Consider the following 26,431-nt stretch of genomic DNA (forward strand, 5'->3'; position numbering starts at 1 on the left):
GGTGTCACCAACACTGTATTCCGAGGTTTGTACCCTGTTACAGGGGATGTTGGAGAAGGGGATCATTCGGGAGAGTAGCAGCCCCTGGGCGGCTCCTATCGTCCTGGTGCGTAAGAAGACCGGAGCTTGGAGGTTCTGTGTAGACTATCGTCGGCTGAATCAAGTGACTAAGAAGGATGCCTTCCCGCTGCCGTGGATCGAGGATTCCCTTACCAGCCTGACTCAAGCCGCCTGGTACTCCACTCTAGATCTGGCCAGCGGGTACTGGCAGGTGCAGGTGGAAGAGGGGGATAGGGAAAAGACCGCGTTCACGACCCCCTTTGGGCTCTTTGAATGGGACCGTATGCCCTTTGGCCTTTGCAATGCCCCAGCCACTTTCCAACGACTGATGCAGCGGTGCCTGGGTGGCCAGTTGGTGGATACTACGTTAGTATACTTAGATGATGTTATTGTCTACTCACCAGACTTTGAATCCCATCTTCAACATTTGGAGCAAGTGTTTCGGGCGATGGAGAAGTATGGATTGAAACTGCAGCCAGATAAGTGCCTACTGTTCCGCAAGGAAGTGAAATTCCTGGGCCACTGTGTGAGCGCCGCTGGAGTCTCTGTGGACTCTGAAAAAGTGTCAGCTGTCCAAGAATGGAGGACGCCCAAGACCGTGCGGCAAGTGAGATCTTTCCTGGGCTTTGTAGGATATTATCGGCGGTTCATTAAAGACTTCTCGAAGATCGCCAAACCATTAAATCAGCTTCTGGCGGGTGCGGGCTGTTCCCGCGGTCGTGGGTCCCCTTTGGTAGCTTGGGATTCCGCCTGTGACGTGGCCTTCCAGAGGCTCAAACAAGAACTGACACAAGCCCCGATTCTGGCCTATGCAGACTTTGCTCAGCCCTTTGTCTTGTATACTGATGCTAGTAACCTTGGCCTGGGAGCAGTATTGGCTCAGCGGCAGCAGGGAGTGGAGCGGGTCATCGCTTATGCCAGCCGAAGCCTTCACCCCGCCGAACGAAATGATTCTAACTACAGCTCGTTCAAACTGGAGTTGCTGGCCATGAAGTGGGCTATGAGTGAGAAATTCAAGGACTACCTATGGGGAGCCAAGGTACTTGTAATAACTGATAATAATCCTCTGGTCCACTTACGAACAGCCAAGCTGGGAGCGGTTGAACAACGGTGGGTAGCGCAACTGGCTAATTACGATTACCAGCTCCAGTATCGTCCAGGCCGGGAGCACATTAATGCCGATGTGTTGTCCAGACTCCCCGAGGCCGAAGATTGTCCGTTTGGGCCTCTAGAAAAGATTGGAGAATGGCTTATGGTGGGACGTGTGGAAGCACCTGGGTGCCAGCAAGAAGCAGTTCCCGCTAGTTGGGGCTGGGATCCACAGCGGTGGAAGGAAAGGCAGGAAGGAGATGCGGAATTGATGAAGGTACGGGCTTGGCTGATGCAGGGATCATGGCCGGAGGCGGCGGAGCGTCGGGCCCAGACATGGGTAGTGAGGAAACTCCTTGGACAGTGGGAGAGACTCTATCTACGAGAGGGGGTAGTTTGCCGATCCATCCGAGATCCACCGCTGGGCGAAGCTGTGTGCCAGGTGGTGGTACCTGAAGGTCAGATTCCAGCCCTCTTACAGGCCTACCATACTCAGTTAGGACACCAAGGGAAAGAAAGGACGGTGTCTCTGTTGCGGAGAAACTTCCATTGGCCAGGGATGGAGGCTTCAGTGAACTTGTTCATCCAGAAATGCCCACGTTGCACGCTCTTCAAGACAAGGAAAGAGGTGAGAGCCCCATTGGTCTCTATACGAGCTAGGGCCCCTTTACACATTGTGGCCATGGACTACTTGATGCTGGGTCGACCAATGGATCGCTTCCAGAACATTCTCGTAGTGACTGACCTGTTCACCAAATATGCATTGGCTATTCCTACCTTGGACTAGACTGCCATCACTACTGCAAACGCCTTGTGGAAGTTTGTATTCCAGCCGTTTGGGTGCCCAGAGACTCTTCACTCAGATCAAGGGCCAAACTTCGAGTCTAGGGTGGTACAGGAGCTATGTCAGCTCTATGGGTGTAAGAAGACGCATACCACGCCATATCACCCCCAGGGAAACGGAGGGTGTGAGCGGTTCAATCAGACGTTGCTGAGTCTGTTGGGGACATTGGACACGGAGCATCAGAGCAGTTGGGTGGATAGCCTCCCCGTTCTGGTACAGGCCTACAACAACAGTGTGCACAGCACCACAAGATATGCTCCAACGTACTTGATGTTTGGGAGGCATGTGCGTCTTCCCACAGATCTACTACTTGGAACGGCTGGAGTGGAGGAGGAAGTGAGTGTGACGGATTGGGTGGGCAGGCACCACCAGCGACTCCACTCGGCATATGAACGGGTCACCGAACGAATTAACATAGCCTCGACCAAGAACAAACGGCTGTACGATCGGACGGCCAGAGAGGCCCCATTACTGCCCGGAGAGAGAGTTCTGGTACGAGACAATCGACGCCAAGGTAAGGATGTCACAGGGTGACGATCAAGTGGAACTGCCCCGCCCCATACTTGTTTCCAGGGGGAGCAAGTTCAATGTAACACCGGAACGGTTCCGGGTCTCCCAGTGTAAACAGTCTGACGGAGCTTGCTGATTATGAAAACGAGTGACAGCTGGGCGTTGAGCAGAGATTGAGCCACGAGGGGGATTATAAAAGGATCCAGCTGATGGGCAACAAGGGCGGCAGTTCTTGGAAAAGTTCTTTTGGGCAGTTTGGCAGCGGAGTCCAAGCGCGGGAGCTTTTGGGGGAAAAAGTCTTCTGGGCGGATGCAGACTGAAGGAAACCTGTTCACCTGTCTGCACAGCTTGAATGTACAGTTTGCCTGTAGAGCGGAGAGAGTCGGCTGAGACCACGATAAGAGACCCTATTCACTGTGAGTTGATGTGAGTTGCAGTGCCTACTGTGAAGTGAACACGTGTGATCATTTGAAGTGATTGAATTATGCACTGGTGTGAAAACTGAAGTTTATGTCTGCCTGCTCTCAGTCGTCTGCTCGTGGGTTCTGAAGTTTAAACTGAAACTAACTAACTGTTGTGTATTGAGCATCTGCTGTGCAGGAATGCAGCTTTATCCTGTCCGAGTGGAAGAGGATTTATGAGAGATCTATACAGCGCTGCTGACTGTTGAAACCTGTATTCATCGTTGTGGCTCTGTGAACTTGAAGGAACTGCTCACTGCCAACGAATACCGCCATTGCTACACTGTGGTAAGAAGATTCAGTTGCTGAATATTAAGTTCTCATTTACCACGATTGTTCTGTGAACATAGAGAAACTGCCCTCTGCTATTGAATGCTGTTGCTGCTGTCCTATGGAGAGAAGGCTCAGCTGTTGATGATTGAAACCTGTATTCATCGTTGTGGCTCTGTGAACTTGAAGGAACTGCTCACTGCCATCGAATACCGCCATTGCTACACTGTGGTAAGAAGATTCAGTTGCTGAATATTAAGTTCTCATTTACAATCGTTAAAGGGGCAAGTTATGGTAAAATATCTTGTCTGTCGTCTCTGGGTAACTCCTCGAGGTGGTACGTTGAAAAAGGGGAGGGGAAGTCCACCCCGACCTGTGACACTACCACTAAATTTGAACAAAGTTAGGCATGTTCTATGAAGTTCTATTTATGTATTTTTGCTAGAGTACTAAATTACATCTAATGAGCTTTAAAATGCCATGGTAATGAGAAAATGCTTATTTAATTTTGTTATATATTATTCTCTAAGATTGTAATTTATGTGATGTAGTAGACAGGTCAAAGTCAGCCTAACACTGCCTAATGTATATTGGAGATGTATAAAATCTATACAATATGTCAGGACTTACCAAGAACAGTTTTATTTAAAGATTTATACACTCATAGATTTAGCTATTTATATGTAATACAAATGATTTGTTATGATTGCAACCTTACAAGGTATTTGTTTGTTTTTCAATATGTTTTCCAGGTAAATAAGTGTTTTATTCTCATTCTGACCAAGACATTTGTGCATTGCAATAAACACATGATCACTTTGAACTTTTTTAATCATTATTTATTTATTAGAAAACCTTTTTCAAGCTTCAATCAGTGGTCATATAAATAAATTATAACGGTTTTTTTTAACATGTAACACTGTATACTGTACTAGTCACCTTTTGAAAGTAGCTTTGCACTTCAAACAACGATTGGATCGATTATATTGTTACGCCACCAGATGGCGACAAATGACTTTAAAAAAAACATTTGTCATTGAATCGTTCATTCAGGAGATTCTTCAAAAATGTTGATTCATCTATGAAACAAGTGTATTTGATTGAGGAATTGAATCGTTCATTCAAACCCAAGTTTTTTTTAAATAAATGATTCAGATTAATTAAACATTTTTATAGACTTCAGCAATTAACATAAATTATGTTATTTTGTTTAGTTGTTTGTTCAGAATCGTGATCTCTATTTTTATTCTCAGTTTATCCAGAATTGTGTAGCTCTAATACATAGCTTGTGTATGTATCATTTTGTTCTATTTAAAGTAATGTATAGAAGGTAGGGCCCGAAGGTGACCTAAAAAAGGACCCTAAGTCCTGCCCTGGGTTGAAGTGTATGTTTGTTTTATATTGTGCTGTATTGGAATGTGTATTCCTGTTATTTGATGTACGGTGTTTTTAAAAAATGATTTTGAAATGTTTTAGCACAATAAGGAGGGTGTCTTTCTGGCTCTGTTTTAGGAGCTGCCTGTGTCACTGTTTTGAATGACTGTTTTTGTCTGGTGTAAAGTATTACACATTTACACATGATAATATTGGGGGAACCCTTATGGTATCAATTTGCTACCAGCTAAGCATATTTGTGTTTTAGAACTTTTGATGAGTTAATAAATTTGGTTACTTGGATGATTTGATTGGGCTTTACAATTGCTTTGGCACAAAATGCATTCAATGACTACATCTCTCAAATTTCATGAATTCTTTTCTCACTCAGACACAACAACTGACAAAACTCTTTGTACATACAGGCCAATTTGCACACGCTTACATACTGTTTTCAAAACTGTTAAACTTATGTTCAGAACTATAAAATAATACAAAAATGAATAAGACCGCAATTTGCTACATTACTACAGTAATATTTTAATGAAATATATTTTAAATCTTAAAATTAAATGCTATAAAAACAATTAGTAGAATAGCATTACTATTGTATCAGTGGATGATGTGTATACAAATTCTTCTATTTTGGAATTAGCTACTCGGTGCAAAAAAATAAAAATAAATAAACGACATAAAATATTGAGGAATTCTGCATCATGTGATTCATTCCAGTAACATTTATTGCAGTGAATTATAAACAGAGATGTGTCCTTGTTTTACACAAGACAACATTGCATAATGTTGTTAGTGTTTTTTAGGTCATTGTTTTGTGGCTGAAAAAGTGTGTTCGTCGGCTGTCAACCTTTGCTAATGCTCTGGAAGAATGAGTTGATTTGAGACCTGAAGAAAGTGTTTCGGTAGTTGTAGTGCATTTTAATGGGAAATGAACTGCTTTGCCAAGCTGAAAGTTGGTTAGGAGAACTGTGTGAAGAGTTTTGCACCTAAGTATTGAGAAATGTGTCCTAGCATCTGTAAAAAAAAAACTCTAAGATCCGCACTTCGGAGCGAGTTTGCAAATCAATTGACGAAGATCGTCCTCCAGAGCGAGTTTGCGAATCATTCGGTTAAGATCGGAACTCCGGAGCGAGTTTGCGAATCATTCGGTTAAGATCGGAACTCCGGAGCGAGTTTACGAATCATTCGGTTAAGATCGGAACTCCGGAGCGAGTTTACGAATCATTCGGTTAAGATCGGAACTCCGGAGCGAGTTTGCGAATCATTCGGTTAAGAGCGGAACTCCGGAGCGAGTTTGCGAATCATTCGGTTAAGATCGGAACTCCGGAGCGAGTTTACGAATCATTCGGTTAAGATCGGAACTCCGGAGCGAGTCTGTGAATCATTCGGTTAAGATCGGAACTCCGGAGCGAGTTTGCGAATCATTCGGTTAAGATCGGAACTCCGGAGCGAGTTTACGAATCATTCGGTTAAGATCGGAACTCCGGAGCGAGTTTACGAATCATTCGGTTAAGATCGGAACTCCGGAGCGAGTTTGCGAATCATTCGGTTAAGATCGGAACTCCGGAGCGAGTTTGCGAATCATTCGGTTAAGATCGGAACTCCGGAGCGAGTTTGCGAATCATTCGGTTAAGATCGGAACTCCGGAGCGAGTTTACGAATCATTCGGTTAAGATCGGAACTCCGGAGCGAGTCTGTGAATCATTCGGTTAAGATCGGAACTCCGGAGCGAGTTTACGAATCATTCGGTTAAGATCAGAACTCCGGAGCGAGTTTGCGAATCATTCGGTTAAGATCGGAACTCCGGAGCGAGTTTGCGAATCATTCGGTTAAGATCGGAACTCCGGAGCGAGTTTGCGAATCATTCGGTTAAGATCGGAACTCCGGAGCGAGTTTACGAATCATTCGGTTAAGATCGGAACTCCGGAGCGAGTTTGCGAATCATTCGGTTAAGATCCGAACTCCGGAGCGAGTTTACGAATCATTCGGTTAAGATCGGAACTCCGGAGTGAGTTTGCGAATCATTCGGTTAAGATCGGAACTACGGAGCGAGTCTGTGAATCATTCGGTTAAGATCGGAACTCCGGAGCGAGTTTACGAATCATTCGGTTAAGATCGGAACTCCGGAGCGAGAGTTTGCGAATCATTTGATTTAGTTCGGCACTTCGGAGCGAGTTTGCGAATCTTTTCAAGATTGTTTGAAGTTGCTTAAGCTTAGACATCATGTTAAGATCTAGTTTGACCAACTAGCAGTTGAATCAGTTTTACTTTTCCAGTACAAATAAAACCAATGTAGCCTACCTTTTCATAGCTGAATTAAAAAAGTTATGACCAGTCTTAAAGAAAAAAAACTAGTCTAAACAGTTTCAGCTATCGGCCCCAGATCTGAAATGCTTGTCCACAAATCACTATTCTGATTCAGACGACTTTTGTATTTAGATCAAACCTTCTGTGTAGATTCACAAATCATTAGCTGTGTTTAACTAAAAACCTCAAATGCATCAGAGCTGAAGTGGAGAGAAAAAATCGGGTCTTTAGGAAATTTAATTTTTCCACATGTAGCTTCCCATTCTTTTCCCCTCTTCCACTGATGATTCAAATTCAATTCAAATCTAATGATCTGATTATCTGAATCAGGTGTGTTAACAAAGAGAGACATGCAAAATATGCATCTGCTTTTCAGAGAGATGAGCTTTGTAAAAATCGATGCGTTTCAGAAAGCGTGGTCTAGAGGAGAAACAGTCATGTACAGTATGTGGAAAATAAGGTTTTTTTTTTTACCTTAAACTGCGTAAAACATTTCATTTCATTCATCGTGCGCCTCCCATCTGAAATACTTTTCACAGACGCCATTTTCTTTGCTCGCGATGCGGCGCATATGAGGATGGAAAACGGCGAAATAAAGTATTTAATCTTCTTCATAAAATGTGTTTTATAATATCATATCGTTTTATAACGATATTTATTTGCTGTGTGCGCATAAACTTTTCTCAACGACATTTCCTTTCACTCGCGAAGCGGAACAGACGAGGATGTCAGTTATTTTCTATGAGGGAATTCTGAAAGGAAGTGTTTTTATCTCGTTTAAAATATGTATATTGATTTATGGCGATATTTATGTGCTGTTTTCCAAAACCTTTTCTCAAGAGAGATATTTTCTTTCACTCACGATGGGGAGAAGACGGGGAATTTGGTTTTATTAAAGGAAAACACCATAAGTAAGTCTTTTACCTCGTTATTTTATAAGATAATTTTACTTGATGATGATATTTAAATGCTGTGCGCGCCTAACGATCCTAACCGTCTCTCACAGATTTGAACTGCGGAGGCTGCTCAGAGAAGGGAGAGACCAGAAGTAAGTTACGCGTTATACCTCATTTAAAATATCTATTTTATAACATTAGATTGATTTATAGCGACATTAATATGTTATGTGCTCCTACACTTTCCTCAGAGAGATATTTTCTTTCACTCAAAGCGGAGGAGTAGGGGTTGGTTTTTAACAAGGAAAACACCGAAAGTAAGTGTTTTATCTGTATGTACTGCATTTACTGTATGTATTTCATAAAATAATATAATGTAATAATGATATTGTTATGCTGTGCGTGCCCAGACAATCTGAAACATTTCGCACAGATTAAATTTGATGTCAAATCAAACCCAAATCTAAAATAGCAATGTCATTACCGTAAGTAAATGTAGTTGTTTCTTGCATGTCTGTCTTGTGACCAAATTTAGTGATTACATTAAGCATTAATTTAATAAGTTTTCATAATGTTGATGTGTCATATATATATATATTGATATAACAATTGGGGGCTCATCCGGGATCCTGTAAAACTAGATCATTTGACTTGGCCTGAGTCATCGTGTTTGACCTAAATGTATTCATTTGTTGTGGAAGTAGGTTATTAGTGTTTGATCTATCTTCATTTACTTAAAATTCAATGTTAGAAATATTTTATAAGTGTAGGAAAGATGACCTATTGCAGATTCTTTCTGTGTTGCTATGTCATCTAGTGCCCTAGAACAAATGTTAAAGGCTGAGTTATTCAATAGATAAGTGGACATGCAGATTTTGCCACTGGACAGTGTGGTTAAGTAGGGGGTTGTTGAGGCTCCCTCTCACATGAGTCCTCTTGTTGCTCACAATGATCCTTCGTTGGCAATCAGGCTAAAAGAAATTGAATTGTAGATAAAAATGCAAGAGCATGAGCACTGGCTGTTGTGTTTGCAGGTGATAGAGCTGGGGATTTCAAGATTACATAGTCATGATAGACCTAGCGCTTTTATCTCTGCTCAGCCCACAGTAGATGTTACTTCTACCCTCTCTGAAGTTTCAACACCAGTGCATGGTATCAGTACTTAGTTAGTATTTGTTATTAGTAAGGATTTTAAGTTGGCGACTCCTTTCAGGGAATCTGAGGTGGATACATACTTCATTGCCTTTGAGCTAGTGGCATCTACCATGAGATGGCCCAAAGAGAGGGGGGGGGGGGTATCGTTAATGCAGTGCAGGTTGGTAGGTAAGGCCTAAGTAGTATGTTCCACTTTACAAATTGAACAGAGGTTGCATTAAGTTGTGAAGACTGCCATGTTTGGGGCTTATGATTTGGTATCTGAGACTTACAGGCAGAAATTTAAAGCCTACGTGAAATCATCTAATCAAACCTTTTGTGGAGTTGGTCTAAGAGACACAGGTTTTGTTTTAGAAGTGGTGTGTAGCAAGCAAAGTGTCTGATTTTGTACAACTGTGTGAATTAGCAGGCCAGTCTCTCATAGTGTATAGTCATTTGCAACCAAGACATGAATATGGGCTAAAGTTCTTGTTCATGGTATTGGACTTGAGAATTTTGAGATTGCATAATGTCTTCATGAAATCTAGACCGGTTACAGGACAAGTGCAAAGTGATGTATGCTCCAAACTTCCTGTTGATGGTGTTGACCTTACCCTAGGTAATGTTTTGGCTGGGCATAAGGTGTATTCCCAAAAGCCGTAAGCAAATCCTGGGTGATGTGTAGATGTGCTACCCCTTAAAACCTGTAATTTGAAGTTAAGTGGTTTAACTTTGTCAAAGCGTGGTTTGACATTTATGGGTGGGGGTGTTACGTCTTGAGACGTATAGTGTGTGTGTGTCTTGCTTTGCTGGTCCCCTCGTTCTCTCTCTTTCACAGGATTGGATCCTACCAAAGTGATCTCCAGATCTGATTGGTGCAAATGGGACCAAGGAGCAGCAATAAAAGGATCTGCTGTGCCTGAGGAGGGAGCTCTGCTCATCTTGGGATTTCCTGTTGTTCTATTGTACATGTGCTGTTGTGTGTTTGCTATCGAGTGTTGATGCTCTTAGCTTGCCTGGTGATCTGCCTATTGTGTGCTGTGTGGATTTTGAGGTGATAAGGTGTTGTCAATCTCATTTTCCATTTTGTATATTTTGTAAAGTTTTGTAAATATTCTTTTCTACACTTTGAAGCTGTAGGGGGTGAGTGCCATTTTCTTTTGCAAATATTGTTTTCTCCTGTGTTTCATTAGATGGGGAGTTAGGGTAGCATATTGTATTTTTATTTAGTTTTTCTTTTGTTAGGAAATTTAGTATTTTCTGTTAGGAGCTTACTTGGTGTTTGTTTGTTGTTTTGGCCTTTGCTCACCCCTGAAGTCGTGCTTTTACTCTGTGGTTCTGTAAATAAATGTACAAAGGATCTTTGATTGCTGATTTCAGTTTATGTTGCGGCCTTACCCTAGACAGGGTTGTAACAATAATATATATATATATATATATATATATATTATATGTATGTATATGTTTGTTTCATATATTTATATATTTTCATATATATATTCATTTGTATATATTTGTAAATAACTTAAAAAAAAAAAATTATAATTTTTTTTTTTAATAAACGGTTCTCAAACTCCATACTGCATGAGTTAAATTGTTCACCATTCTAAGTGAATTTGTGCCCACACAAGACTTGGAGTATAACACATGGGTAGCATGAACTACAAATTAGAAATGATTTTTTTGGTATGCTTGTATTGTCATTTATTTATATGCTGTCCCATTTATGTGCATTCATTTGATAGACAGAGCCCTGCCTCAGCGCATTGAGATCAACATGGAATTTAGGAATCACAACCTATTTTCCAGTAAGACGGACTTCTTTTTACAACCAAAAACCATATTTTTTATTTTTTATAATTGTTTTTTGATAAAAACATTTCTGGATTTTTCTTCTAAAAATGAACTTCATTGGTTACCATCGTTTTTCAAATCCAAATCAATGCAGTTTCAAAAGTCTTTGAAGTGTTTAAACGGGCTGTGATGATGATCTCAGCTGAAGAAGAGGTTGATATCTAGCGAAACGATTAATCACAAAATTATAGACTTTTTACCTTCAATAGTTCGGATTGAGCTGATCAACAAACGGACAGGGAACTACGTCATCACGTTGAAATGTCACGCCAGCGCTGGCAATACTATTTAAACTACTATTCATCAGAATGTTATTCATATTCACTGAATACTTTTACTATATGTGTGTATATATATATAATAGCAAACAATACTATTTGAACTATCATCCTACGCACGGTCGCATTGTAAACTTCTGCCGGCACCGGCGTGACCTTTCATCGTGATGATGTAGTTCCCTGTCCGTTTGTTGATCAGCTCAATCCGAACTATTGAACGTAAAAAGTATCAATTATAATTTTTTTTTTTTTAAATTACCTATCGTTTCGCTAGACAACAACCTCTTCTTCAACTGTGATCACGTACAGCCCGTTTAAACACTTCAAAGACTTTTGAAACTGCATTGATTTGGATTTAAAAACGATGGTAACCAATGAAGTCTGGATTTAGTTGGACAGCTTTTTATTTTCCTAATGCAAAAAAATAACTATAAAATTAGAGCTCTCTTTCAGAGCGAGATAACGATTCCTTACATAATCCCTTATTGGAATAGTATTGTGGAGAATATACCTTGGGAGAAAGTATGGACCTTGCCTCATAGATATCTGCTTACCAACGAAGTAAAAGAAATAACATTTAAGTTAATTCACAAATGTTACCCAACTAAAGCCTTTCTTAGGAAATATAAGTCAGACATTGACGTGAGTTGCTGTTTTTGTCATTCTCCTGAAGAAGACTTTATTCATTTATTTTGGCAATGCTCCTACACTGAAAAATTTTGGTCAGATTTTTCGGCGTTTATTCAGTGTTATTTTGTAAGTGACTTCTCTTTTTGTTTTCATGATGCTTTCTTTGGATTGTTTGACTATTCAAAAGAGAAATAATGGAAATATTACATAATTTATGTTTCCTGTTAGCTAAATTTCACATTAAACAAAAGTTTACTGGCTCTAAACCTCTTTTTTCTTTATTCAAATTGGACTTAGACAAGTATGTGGAAATTATCCAAAGTTCTGTTAATTTGAAAGCTATGAAAACAGTCTCTTTATATTCGTCCTTTGTGTCTTCTTGAGATGTTATTTTATTACCTTGTTTTTCTTGTCGTTACCCTGGCATAACACATTTTTTATCTTTATTATTTTAAGTGTGCTGTATTAATGTTTTAATGTTTTTATTGCTTAATAATAAATAAAAAAAAACACTTCGGAGGGGGTTTGCGAATCATTTGATTTAGATCGGGAGCCTGTACCATAATGGTAGCTCAACAAATTCAGAGTAACAGGATTAGTTTTGAGTTGACAAAACCAAACCTCTCCAATCCTGCTTTGTTGGTACCATGATGCTGTTCATCAACTTTCTTTGTCAACTCAGGCTTTGATCACTGGCGAACAGCCAATCACGAGGGAGACCCAGCCAGAAAGTTAAAAGATTGAAGAATGTGACAAATAAACGTCATATGAAAAATGAAGGAGGACAAATAAAAAATCTTGCGCTATCAGTGCAGTGACAAGTGAAACTTGTTAACTTAGTTATTTAATTTGAAAATATATAGTGATAGAGACTCGAACATGTAAGATCAGAATTTTTAAAAATAGTGCAACCTTTTGATACTACAGTTTATTTATATTAGATGATCTGTATACATTAAAATGTATTTAAAATAAATGATTCATAACTGTTAAACTAAAATTGCTTGTGTGTAATAGATAAATAATAATAATAATATGAATCCCAATAATTATATAAATCATAAAATGACTCCGTAATTATCATTAAAGCCAGACTTCTATTTTTATTTATTTTATTTTTTTAAGCATTAGTGACCTTTAATTTGGAGCGAGATAAACTGGAGTGACTTTGAGTCAGACATGTGTCACTTCTCTCACATCTGATTGGTCCAACTTCGTTTGAGATCTCTAAACCAGAGCATCACCTGCACGGAGCAGGTTAGCCGTGGAGTGTAAGTTACTATGGCAATGAATGCCGCTAAAAGCCAAACATTACTTCATGGTACAGGCCCTGACACTTTGGAGCGGGTTTGCGAATCATTTAGATCGGCTCTTCGGAGCGGGTTTGCGAATCATTTAGATCGGCTCTTCGGAGCGGGTTTGCGAATCATTTAGATCGGCTCTTCAGAGCGGGTTTGCAAATCATTTAGATCGGCTCTTCAGAGCGGGTTTGCGAATCATTTGATTAAGATCGGCTCTTCGGAGCGGGTTTGCGAATCATTTAGATCGGCTCTTCGGAGCGGGTTTGCGAATCATTTAGATCGGCTCTTCGGAGCGGGTTTGCGAATCATTTAGATCGGCTCTTCAGAGCGGGTTTGCGAATCATTTAGATCGGCTCTTCGGAGCGGGTTTGCGAATCATTTAGATCGGCTCTTTGGAGCGGGTTTGCAAATCATTTAGATCGGCTCTTCAGAGCGGGTTTGCGAATCATTTGATTAAGATCGGCTCTTCGGAGCGGGTTTGCGAATCATTTAGATCGGCTCTTCGGAGCGGGTTTGCGAATCATTTGATTAAGATCGGCTCTTCGGAGCGGGTTTGCGAATCATTTAGATCGGCTCATCGGAGCGGGTTTGCGAATCATTTAGATCGGCTCTTCAGAGCGGGTTTGCAAATCATTTGATTAAGATCGGCTCTTCGGAGCGGGTTTGCGAATCATTTAGATCGGCTCTTCGGAGCGGGTTTGCGAATCATTTGATTAAGATCGGCTCTTCGGAGCGGGTTTGCGAATCATTTAGATCGGCTCTTCAGAGCGGGTTTGCGAATCATTTGATTAAGATCGGCTCTTCGGAGCGGGTTTGCGAATCATTTAGATCGGCTCTTCGGAGCGGGTTTGCGAATCATTTGATTAAGATCGGCTCTTCGGAGCGGGTTTGCGAATCATTTAGATCGGCTCTTCGGAGCGGGTTTGCGAATCATTTGATTAAGACCGGCTCTTCGGAGCGGGTTTGCGAATCCTTTAGATCGGCTCTTCAGGGGTGCGTTTCCCGAAAGCATCGTTAGCCAACTATGGTCGCAAGTTCCGTCGTTACCAACGTAGTTCAATGATTTGGTGTTTCCCGAAACCATAGTTCAAACGAACATTAGCAAACTGCATCGCAAACTTGTGTCGTTGGAACGACAGCTCTCAACCTGTGGTTAGAAACATAGTTCGTCGTTAGTTTGCTGTGTCGACGTCGTTGATTGCGCCGCACCTGGGCTGTGTTCTATTCAGAGTTATCGACCCTATGCCCTAATTCCTTTAGAAGATTTCACCATCCACTTTTAATGATTTAAAAGAGTTAAAGTTGTGGTTAAAGTTTATTACCTAATTCGCCTTCTTTATTTTTATTACAAATGCAGTTTGAAACTATATAGCAACGCGGCCCTCGCGATTATTCTCCCTTCGAAGTGCCCTCTGAAAGCATTAATCTTGCCGATTGGAACAAAGCCGCATCGTTTCGTTTGTGCGAAGAAACGGTGAGTTTGTCGAGTGAGTTACCTTTGTAAAAACATTCCAAAAGACATATTTGTCATATAACAATATTGGTAAAACAGTGTGTTAGAGGTTTTCACTTAAATAAAATGTTAGCACTCAAATCAAAGTAATTTTATAGTAAATGAATGTACCAAAATAAAGTAACAAAAATATATAAATATGTGAGAGATTTTGTTGTTTTTACAGAATTATAAAATAGAATACTCTCTACAAATGTGTTTGTGTATGTACGTACATATATATATATATAGAGAGAGAGCGAGAGAGAGAGACAGACACACAGTATAGACACTGTTTGCATAATTATTTTTTGTGCGTGTTTTTAAATGTTCATTCAATGCATATCAGCAAATAAACCAAATATTTACAGATGTTATGTCAGATTAAACAAATGGTTTAAACTGCAGTGGTGGCTGGATGCTGCACAGGTGACAGGAGGTATGGGTGAAGAAGATATCCTGTCTCCCAGCAGCCAGTTATCACCAGAGCCATGCATCCTCTTCAGCCACCTGCAAACTGCAGAAGTGGCCCACACAAAAGAGTCATGTGTGCTTCCATCACCCATCCATCAGGCCATCACCCACCACCTCCAGAAATTTCCAACAGCATAATAATGGAGTGTAGTTAACAACTGAATTTAAAGCAATGTTTCTTCTTATTGCCCTCTGAAGATATGAAGCCTGATGTTAGAGGACCAGGCAGGAGGGGGCCTGATGTTGGAGGCCTGAACTTTGAAGGCAAAGGCCTGGTTGATACATATGTATACCTCCAAGGATCCTTCCATTGCAAAAGGCCCCAGGATGGCCAAAACTTTCTCTTCCTCTGAGGGAGAGGAGGAACTGTATTGATACCCCATCAGTCTTGTTTGCTTCCCTCTTACGTGCCGTAGCCCTCCGTTTTGTCACAATTGCGAAGTCCCTCCATTATTCCTTACTTCTGGGCTTTGTTCGTATCCATAGCCAGCATAATATTTTGAGTGATTTCTGCACAGATTTTATTTTTGTCAGCATTTGTAATGCTGTTTTGCAGCTTTGAAAATAGCTGGACTTAATTATTTCCCCCCTCCTCCAAAAGAACTGCAATTTCATGCTTTGAAAATTGGGGTTTTCGGCTAATTTTCATTAACACATGGCAGAATGGCAAGGAGACTTAAATAGGAAACATTTAGCACAATGAGCATCAGGTGTCCACAACAGTACACCACAGTCGTACTATGCATCGTACTATGGTAGTTAAACCAGCGAGTTGCATCGTTGTACGGGAAACGCACCCCAGAGCGGGTTTGCGAATCATTTAGATCGGCTCTTCGGAGCGGGTTTGCGAATCTTTTTTTTATTTTTTATTTTTTATTTTTATTATTAAACAATACAAACATTAAAATATTAATACAGTACACTTAAAATAATAAAGACAAAAAACAAAAACAACAATACACACAGATTTGTTTGTTATGCCAGGGTAACAACAAGAAAAACTAGGTAATAAAACTACATCTTAAGAAGACACAAAGGGGGTTTGCGAATCATTTGATTTAGATCGGCTCCTCGGAGCGGGTTTGCGAATCATTTAGATCGGCTCCTCGGAGCGGGTTTGCGAATCATTTAGATCGGCTCCTCGGAGCGGGTTTGCGAATCATTTAGATCGGCTCTTCGGAGCGGGTTTGCGAATCATTTAGATCGGCTCCTCGGAGCGGGTTTGCGAATCATTTAGATCGGCTCTTCGGAGCGGGTTTGCGAATCATTTAGATCGGCTCCTCGGAGCGGGTTTGCGAATCATTTAGATCGGCTCTTCGGAGCGGGTGTGTGAATCATTTGATTTAGATCGGCTCTTCTGAGCGGGTTTGCGAATCATTTAGATCGGCTCCTCGGAGCAAGTTTGCGAATTGCTTTTCAGAGAGATGAGCTTTGTAAAAATCGATGCGTTTCAGAAGGCAGGGCATAGAGGAGAAACAATCATGTACAGTATGTGGAAAATAATGTGTTTTTTTTTTTTTTTACCTTAAACTGCATAAAACATTTCATTACAACAAATACACAAAATAATGTTCTTTGTAGCAGCATCATGACCCCTTTAACAGAACTTTGAATAGTTGCCATGTACTCATCTAGATCATCTCTGAATAAAGAAAAGAGAGATTTAGAGCCAGTGAATGTTGTATGTGATATTCAGTTAGCAGGAAACACAAATGTTATTTTCTCGTATGAGCTGTCAAACAATCCAAAGAAAGCGTCTTTAAAACAGAAAGAAAAGTCACTAACAAAATGAGATTAGGAACATTAAATCTGACTGAAATGTCTTTGTGTGGCTTTCCTCACAAGAGACCAAAACAGCAAACCTTTTTCAATATTTATATATGATATATTTATTGATTTATTTGCAGTGTACTTAAACTGAATACTTCAGGTCATGTTTACAACATTATTGATGTGTTTGTTTCCTCTGCAGCTCATTAATGATAGAGAGTGACTGATAGCAGGCCTGATCATGAGCAGAGATCACTTCCTGTCCTCACATGAGACAGATTCAGAGACACAGAGACATCGAGTCTGATCATCTGATGCTGATCTCAGCGTGCATCTGCCCTCCTTTGTTTCAAACTATTTTAGATGCATAAAATCCTATCGTTTTTCTATACTTGCTGAATGCAATGACTGAAAAGTATTTTGGCCAATAGCATGCAGGCGCTGTAATAATCCACCAATCGTGGCGTGAGAAGGCGGGACCTACAGTGAACGATCAAAGCAATGTAAATAAAAGAAGCTATGATGAATTATGATTGTAGAGAGACCATCAATAAAGGAAAACAAGCCCAAAACCAGTCATTCTGGGGAAAGAGAGGACACAAGATCATCATTATTGATCAGTTTCAGTCCGATCGTGACGCTCTGCTGCCCTCTGTGTGTATCCCACAATTCTGCTGATCAGAAGTTTAGTTTAGCCTCATGTGAACAGTAAGTAGTGAATTTATCTGATATTAAGAGCTATGCATTTTTTACATGTTCTGTAAATTAAATTATGGTGCCGATTAATTCAAGTAATGATTTGACATTTAAGAATAATTGAATTTCTCTGATATAGATTAATGGTCACATGACATGCAGCAACTGATTCAAAAGACTTTTCTTTTAAGATTTAGGATTTAAAACATTTAAATCGAATAAAGGACATCAAATGCATTGATGATAAATCCATGTTTTATTGTGGACATGATGATTCACACAAACCAGTTACAGATACGAGAATGAATTTGGAGATATCATTAAACATACATTAAATATTTTAAAATGTTTTTAAAAATATAAAAAAATTGCCCAAAATATATATTTGCTAAAAAAGCTTAAAAATATATAATATATTGGTAGAAAATGTTTACGAAAATATATCTATATATATATATATATATTGAAAAACATTCAAAATAAATTTTGTCCTCCAATTTTGTTGCAAGAAAATGTATCAAACACGTCAGATTTGAAGAAAATCTTAATTTGTTTTCTAGAACAAATGTGAGCAAATAAATCACTCAAATATTATTATTAAATAATGAATTACATTTTTAAATATATTTTGGCAAGTTGAATCAAAATAATATATTTTTAATTTCAAAGATATATTTCATATACTTCACTGTTTACAACATATATTTAGCATTTTTACAATTTATTTTTGCCAAAAACCATAATGAAGCTTCATTTTCTGTATGCAAGATATAATTTATTTCTGGATTTGGCATAAATGACTCACATTTTTTAAATTAAATTTGTTGTCAGAGTCATTTGTTTATTATTGTCGTTGTGTTTTAATAATATAATATAATTTAGATGCAATTAAAGCAAAACCTCAATTTTAATTAGTTTAAATTTGCTCTTTTTACATTGACTATTACTCTATACAAATACATCACATACAGCAGACTTTTCTCTAATATTTATTACAACATATACTGATACACTGAACATTCACTTTAATGGTATATGAGATGACTGGATGCTTTAAACTGATTTACTATTGAACTGTCAGCAACTGAACTGCAGCTCAAACTATTTAAAATATAGTGAATTAAGCTACAAACTCAGTCATAGTTGGTACAGTGTTTCCATCTGACATTTACAATACTAAAAAAACTAAAATAACACTTTGAAAACACGTAAGATCTCAATAGGGGAAAATATCATGGATATCTACTGTATACTGATATAAATTTGTGATGGATGAAACAGCTTTTCAAAACTCAGAATCAGTTAAACAAAATGATTCTCTGTTTCGAAGAGCTCGAATTGGATTGTGTATCGTGATTCAGTTTGCGAATCGTTTGATTGAGATCGGCTCTTCAGCGCGAGTTTGTGAATCATTTGATTTAGATCGGCTCTTCTGAGCGAGTTTGCGAATCGTTTGATTGAGATCGGCTCTTCAGAGCGAGTTTGCGAATCATTTGATTGAGATCGGCTCTTCAGAGCGAGTTTGCGAATCATTTGATTGAGATCGGCTCTTCTGAGCGAGTTTGCGAATCGTTTGATTGAGATCGGCTCTTCTGAGCGAGTTTGCGAATCGTTTGATTGAGATCGGCTCTTCTGAGCGAGTTTGCGAATCATTTGATTGAGATCGGCTCTTCAGAGCGAGTTTGCGAATCGTTTGATTGAGATCCGCACTTCAGAGCGAGTTTGCGAATCATTTGATTTAGATCGGCTCTTCTGAGCGAGTTTGCGAATCGTTTGATTGAGATCGGCTCTTCAGAGCGAGTTTGCGAATCGTTTGATTGAGATCGGCTCTTCAGAGCGAGTTTGCGAATCATTTGATTGAGATCGGCTCTTCTGAGCGAGTTTGCGAATCGTTTGATTGAGATCGGCTCTTCAGAGCGAGTTTGCGAATCGTTTGATTGAGATCGGCTCTTCAGAGCGAGTTTGCGAATCATTTGATTGAGATCGGCTCTTCTGAGCGAGTTTGCGAATCATTTGATTTAGATCGGCTCTTCTGAGCGAGTTTGCGAATCGTTTGATTGAGATCGGCTCTTCAGAGCGAGTTTGCGAATCGTTTGATTTAGATCGGCTCTTCTGAGCGAGTTTGCGAATCGTTTGATTGAGATCGGCTCTTCAGAGCGAGTTTGCGAATCGTTTTACTTGAGATCGGCTCTTCAGAGCGAGTTTGCGAATCATTTGATTGAGATCGGCTCTTCAGAGCGAGTTTGCGAATCGTTTGATTGAGATCGGCTCTTCTGAGCGAGTTTTCGAATCATCTGATTTAGTTCGGCACTTCGGAGCGGGTTTGCGAATCATTTGCGAATCATAGCAACAGACAACAATACATTGTATGGGTGAAAATTATGCATTTCTCTTTTATGCCAAAAATCATTAGGATATTAAGTAAAGATCATGTTCATGAAGATATTTAGTAAATTTTCCTGTTATAAATATATCAAAACTTATTTTTTGATTAGTAATATGCATTGCTAAGAACTTTGATTTTCTCAATATTTAGATTTTTTTGCATCCTCAGATTCCAGATTTTCAGATATTGTCCTCCTAACAAACCTTCCAGACAGACTCTTGTGACTGTTTTGAGTCTCAGATGGAGAACGGTGTGTTTCTCTCTCTGGCCGCTAGATGCCGCTGTTTCTCCCCGTCGCCGGTAAAGCGCTTAATCCGCGGGGGGCGCCCGGTTTCCCCGCAGCTTCTCCAAGTTTAGCCGCTAGTGACACACGGACTGTAGTCTCGCGCTCAGCCCGGGATAACGGACAGAGCTTCTTCTGATCGCTCTGTATCTCCAGATCATTTCCGCGCATCTGTCAGCGAGGCTCGGACGCGGATCCGGAGAGGGACGGTGTTGTTGTCGTTACCGGGGACAGGACGCGCTTGGAAACGGCGGTGATCCGTGAATGGATGCATCATGTCTTCGTTTGTGTGCCGCGTTCAGTTTCTCGACGACACCGATCCGTTCAACAGCACGAGCTTCCCGGAGCCGACACGAGCTCCTCTCTACAGCTTCAGAGAAGAGCTGCCTCTGATCGAGCAGATCGCGGGGGTCCACAGGCTCCTCGGGGCCCCTCACAAGGTCACACACACACACACACACACACACACACACACACACACACACACACACACACACACACACACACACACACACACACTTCCTACACTTCAGAGCTCACTAGATCATCATTTAAAGCATGCATGATGATTTAATGCGTATTTAAAACCATTCTCGGGGCGAAATTTTCAGAAAACATTATGTATAATTTGTGTAATTATTTAATTTGGTGTTTTATGCATAGCATGCATTAAAATGTAAATTGTGAGTGTAAACGAGTGTGTAGATGTGCTCATTCATTCACACCGACACACTGAGATTTATACTTCATCTGAAAACTGAGGAAATCATCTCTTTATCGATGTGTGGTTTAGAAAATCTGGAATCTGAGAGAGCAAACTAAATCTAAATATTGAGAAAATCATCTTTAAAGTTGTTCAGATGAAGTTCTTAGCAATGCATATTACTAATCAAACATTAAGTTTTGATATATTTACAGTAAAAAACATCTTCATGATCTTATCTTAATATCCTAATGATTTTTAGCATAAAAGAGAAATTTATAATTTTGACTCATACAATGTATTGTTGTCTATTTCTACAAATACACCCATATTTCCCAGTACAGTCTAACTTGTAAAACAAAAGGTGGAAAAATCTGATTGTTCTGAAGTGGAATAGTTTAGAGCTGAAATATAAAATATGATGCAAGCCAGGCTTTTCTGGCTCATAAAGAGCTTTAACTGGAATAAACACTCAATCAGAGACAGAAGACACGAGGAGACGGTGAGTTTTGATCATGTTCATCAATTAGAAGTCGGAGAAATTCACATATCCATATATTATAGGGTTAACCATTTTAGTATGTTTATATTAAAAGGTTTTAAGAGTGTGAATGAACTGTTTCAGCATCACTGCAGATCAGACACAGACTGTTGAGTGTTTGTGGAGGTGAAGGGTTAAAACAGACGGAGTAACTGGGACAGATTATTAGGTCTTAAAGGACATTTACTGTTACACACACACGACACATAAACAGGGTTTACAGCACACACACTTCATCTCACTTTACACACCACACACACGTGTGCACTACTCTTGTTCTTAAAGGAACAGTTCAGCCCAAAATGAAAATTAGCTGAAAATGTGCTCACTTTCAGTTCGTCAGAGATCAGGATCCGTTAGTTTCTCTGACGGCACCCATTCACTGCAGAGCATCCATTGATGAGACGCTGATGCAAAGCTACATTTCTACAAACCTAATAAAGACACAAACTCAGCTTTGCTTCACTAATGGAGAAGTATAAATCCATCATTATACAATTGTAAACATCAGACAATACAACCGAACTAGGTCAACTGCATAATGATATTGTTTGTAGATGTTATTGTTCAAGCATAATCATATATGATGTTATCATACGGTTAAAGTCACACGTTTTAACACCCAGAGTGAGAGTGTGTTTGATTATCAGATCATGTTCTGTGATTTAAGCTTCGCTGGTTTGATGGAGAATTTCGGTTTGTTTTCTGTCCGTTCTGCGCTTTCTGTCTGTTTGCATGTGGCGTTGTGTTTTTCTGTGTCAGTCTGTCATTTGAGTGAAAGTCATGGCCAGTAATTGTCTGTTTGGGTCGAATCTATAAAATGAAACCGAGGTCAGTGCTGCTCCCAGAATGCTGCAGTGTGACAGTTTCTTCTCGCTCTGATCTTGTGTTTTCCTCATAATGCTGAGCTGTCAAGTTTCCCTTTGAGGCCGAAATAGATCAAAACACCAAATTTATTAATTTTCCTATACTTATTATGGTCTGTTCAACACTGTATCAACACTCAGTCAGTATAGATATTAATGCATATTGTTATTATATTAATGTTTATTGTATTTGGCAGACACTTTCATCTAAAGTGGCTTGCATTGCACTATGTGCACACTTACAGTATCATCATGCATTTTCTGGGACTTGAACCCGTGACCCTCATGTTGCAAGCACTTATCCATTTGGATTATATAGTATTAACATTTAATAAACATATTGTGATCTATATCTGTTAGACATAAATTAAACGCATCAAGATTTCTGTAATAGCATTAATAAACTAAATAAGTTTTATAAACACAATAACCAGCTTTATATATTTATGAATTCAGTTTCAGTCTTATGCATTTTATCTAACTGATTATTGCTTGTTCCACAGTTAGAAATATGTTTACTATATTAATACCTTTAGCTGAGCGAATGTAATTGTTTTTACAATAAAAACATATATTCAGATCTATTTTAATAAATGCATTTTGAAAATGATTAGCCAAAATACAATCAAATGGATGCATATATTTAATAAAGTATGCCATGATTTTGCTGTGTATATGCATGACAAATATGCATCACGTTAAGTTTATTAATGTTAAAACTGTGTAGGATGTCCAGAAGGATGGAAATTTATATGCAATTAAAACAACTACATTTAGGCTGAAATATGTGTATTTTGAATATATAAATAATAATTATTTTATGAATAAATACATATTCATGAGGTTGATAGTAATTAAAATAGATTGTGGCTCAGTGTTGTTTTTTTTATAATTGAGATAATACTGTAGTTTTATTAATCTGAATGAGTTTTTATTTTTATATTTTGGGTTTTAACTTTAAGTAAGCCGTTCTGTTAGGTTTGTGTTCATTTAGAGCTAATTTAGGGTTAAGTTAAAATTAATTTGTGGTTATTTGTTGCTTAAGTTTGAGTTAAGTTGTGGCTATCTTAATATTAGGTTGGGGTTAAGTTAGAGTTAAGTTGGGCCTCAGTTGTGGTTAAGTTGCGGTTATGTTAGGGTTAAGTTAAAGTAACGTTAAGTTAGAGTATATCAATATATCATGTTATCATTAAATTGGGGTTAAGTTAGAATTAAGTTGTGGCTATTTTAATGTTAAGTTGGGATTAAGTTAGAGTTAAGTTGTGGCTATGTTAACATAAAGTAACATAGCTACTGTACTACTAAATACATTGTAGAAACTGAATTTCCTATAAGCTGCTTTCAACAATTTGTATCATGAAAAGCGCTATACAAATAAACTTGAATTGAATTAAGTTGCTGTTAGTTAAGGTTAAGTTAGGGTTAAGTGTTTTGCTCGCCTCAATAAAGGACAGTCGGAGAGCGGCTCATAAGAGTTCAGCCTTCACTAACTACCACTTACACTGGATGAGATTCAGCCGGATCTATTTATAACTTGAGAATGTCAGACAGACGCTGCAGTCAGTGCAGGAGATGTTTGACCAGAGGTCAGCTTTGTGTCGTTTCTCTCTATTATTACAGGACTCCAGTAATATCACATTATGAATATTTCTGTCTGTTTAGTGTCTTTCATGCACTGGAATATATGTGAACTATATTATCACAAAGTTCTAATTTGATAAATGCAACCATAAGGCATGAAGATATTAGGATATAATACACATTAACATCATAAGCATTGGGAATGGTGTACTGGGAAAAGTGAAAATAATATTTTTACCAATTATAAATAAATCCAATTTGTTTCAATCTATTAACAACAATTAATAGCTAAATGAAAATTATCAACATTATTTATTTATTAAAATAGTGAGTCTTAAATTAAAAATGTATGTATTTGAATTGCTTATAAAATTTCCACCCATTTTGATTACACAGTTTTAACTTAAAACAATAAACTTATTTATTGAACTTATTTAATGAAATGAACATGGTAAACTTCAGTCTATAACAGGTGAAAAAATTCCCACAGATACTCATTTATTTGTGCAAATTTTTAGGAAATGTAAAGATCTAGTTCATTTGTAGTTGGTTTAGTCTTAGTGAATCTGTATGCATCAGTCCAGAAACACATTTATGAGCTCAGTTATGTGTGTGTGTGTGTGTGTGTGTGTGTGTGTGAGAATGAGTGTGAGTGAGTGCGTGAGTGAATGAGTGTGAGTGAGTGTGTGAGAATGAGTGTGAGTGACTGAGAGTGTGTGAGAGTGAGTGTGAGAATGAATGAGAGTGAGTGAGAGTGTGTGAGAATGAGTGTGAGTGAGTGAGAGTGTGTGAGAATGAATGTGAGTAAGTGAGAGTGTGTGAGAATGAATGTGAGTGAGTGAGAATGTGTGAGAGTGAGTGTGAGAATGAATGTGAGTGAGTGAGAGTGTGTGAGAATGAATGTGAGTGACTGAGAGTGTGTGAGAGTGAGTGTGAGAATGAATGAGAGTGAGTGAGAGTGTGTGAGAGTGTGTGAGAGTGAGTGTGTGAGAATGAATGTGAGTAAGTGAGAGTGAGTGTGAGAATGAATGTGAGTGAGTGAGAGTGTGTGAGAGTGAGTGTGAGAATGAATGTGAGTGACTGAGAGTGTGTGAGAGTGAGTGTGAGTGAGTGAGAGTGTGTGAGAATGAGTGTGAGTGACAGAGTGTGTGAGAGTGAGTGTGAGAATGAATGTGAGTAAGTGAGAGTGTGTGAGAATGAATGTGAGTAAGTGAGAGTGTGTGAGAATGAGTGTGTGTGAGAGTGAGTGTGAGAATGAATGTGAGTGAGTGAGTGAGAGTGTGTGAGAATGAATGTGAGTAAGTGAGAGTGTGTGAGAATGAGTGTGAGTGAGTGAGAGTGTGTGAGAATGAATGTGAGTGAGTGAGTGAGAGTGTGTGAGAATGAGTGTGAGTGAGTGAGAGTGTGTGAGAATGAATGTGAGTAAGTGAGAGTGTGTGAGAATGAGTGTGAGTGAGTGAGAGTGTGTGAGAATGAATGTGAGTAAGTGAGAGTGTGTGAGAATGAATGTGAGTAAGTGAGAGTGTGTGAGAATGAGTGTGAGTGAGTGAGAGTGTGTGAGAATGAATGTGAGTAAGTGAGAGTGTGTGAGAATGAGTGTGAGTGAGTGAGAGTGTGTGAGAGTGAGTGTGAGAATGAATGTGAGTGAGTGAGTGAGTGAGTGAGAGTGTGTGAGAATGTATGTGAGTAAGTGAGAGTGTGTGAGAATGAGTGTGAGTGAGTGAGAGTGTGTGAGAATGTATGTGAGTAAGTGAGAGTGTGTGAGAATGAGTGTGAGTGAGTGAGAGTGTGTGAGAATGAGTGTGAGTGAGTGAGAGTGTGTGAGAATGAATGTGAGTAAGTGAGAGTGTGTGAGAATGAGTGTGAGTAAGTGAGAGTGTGTGAGAATGAGTGTGAGTGAGTGAGAGTGTGTGAGAATGAATGTGAGTAAGTGAGAATGAGTGTGAGTGAGTGAGAGTGTGTGAGAATGAATGTGAGTAAGTGAGAGTGTGTGAGAATGAGTGTGAGTGAGTGAGAGTGTGTGAGAATGAATGTGAGTAAGTGAGAGTGTGTGAGAATGAGTGTGAGTGAGTGAGAGTGTGTGAGAATGAATGTGAGTGAGTGAGAGTGTGAGTGAGTGAGAGTGTGTGAGAATGAGTGTGAGTGACTGAGAGTGTGTGAGAGTGAGTGTGAGAATGAATGTGAGTGAGTGAGAGTGTGTGAGAATGAGTGTGAGTGAGTGAGAGTGTGTGAGAATGAATGTGAGTGAGTGAGAGTGTGAGAGTGAGTGAGAATGAATGTGAGTGAGTGAGAGTGTGTGAGAATGAGTGTGAGTGTGTGAGAATGAATGTGAGTGAGAGTGAGTGTGTGAGAATGAGTGTGAGTGAGTGAGAGTGTGTGAGAATGAGTGTGAGTGAGTGAGAGTGAGTCTGAGTGAGTGTGTGTGAGTGAGTGTGTGAGAGAGTGAGTGAGAGTGAGTGTGTGAGAATGAATGTGAGTGAGTGAGAGTGTGTGAGAATGAGTGTGAGTGAGTGTGAGTGAGTCTGAGTGAGTGTGTGTGAGTGAATGTGTGAGAATGAGTGTGAGTGAGTGTGTGTGAGTGTGTGAGAGTGAGTGTGAGTGTGTGTGAATGAGTGT

The 26,431-nt window shown here is 39.4% G+C and overlaps 1 protein-coding gene across 2 annotated transcripts in view; it reads left to right on the forward strand.

The window, feature by feature from the left end:
- Positions 1-20,197: 20,197 nt before the first annotated feature.
- The window catches only part of LOC132144945 (FH1/FH2 domain-containing protein 3-like), a 58,172-nt gene continuing 51,938 nt past the window's right edge, over positions 20,198-26,431 (forward strand). For both annotated transcript variants that reach the window (XM_059555538.1, XM_059555539.1), the window contains exon 1: positions 20,198-20,564. In XM_059555538.1, the coding sequence (XP_059411521.1) occupies positions 20,400-20,564 (165 nt within the window). In that variant the 5' untranslated portion in view covers positions 20,198-20,399. The remainder of the gene's footprint in view (positions 20,565-26,431) is intronic.

Source organism: Carassius carassius, chromosome 8 (assembly GCF_963082965.1).
Source record: "Carassius carassius chromosome 8, fCarCar2.1, whole genome shotgun sequence".
NCBI classification, from domain to species: domain Eukaryota; kingdom Metazoa; phylum Chordata; class Actinopteri; order Cypriniformes; family Cyprinidae; genus Carassius; species Carassius carassius.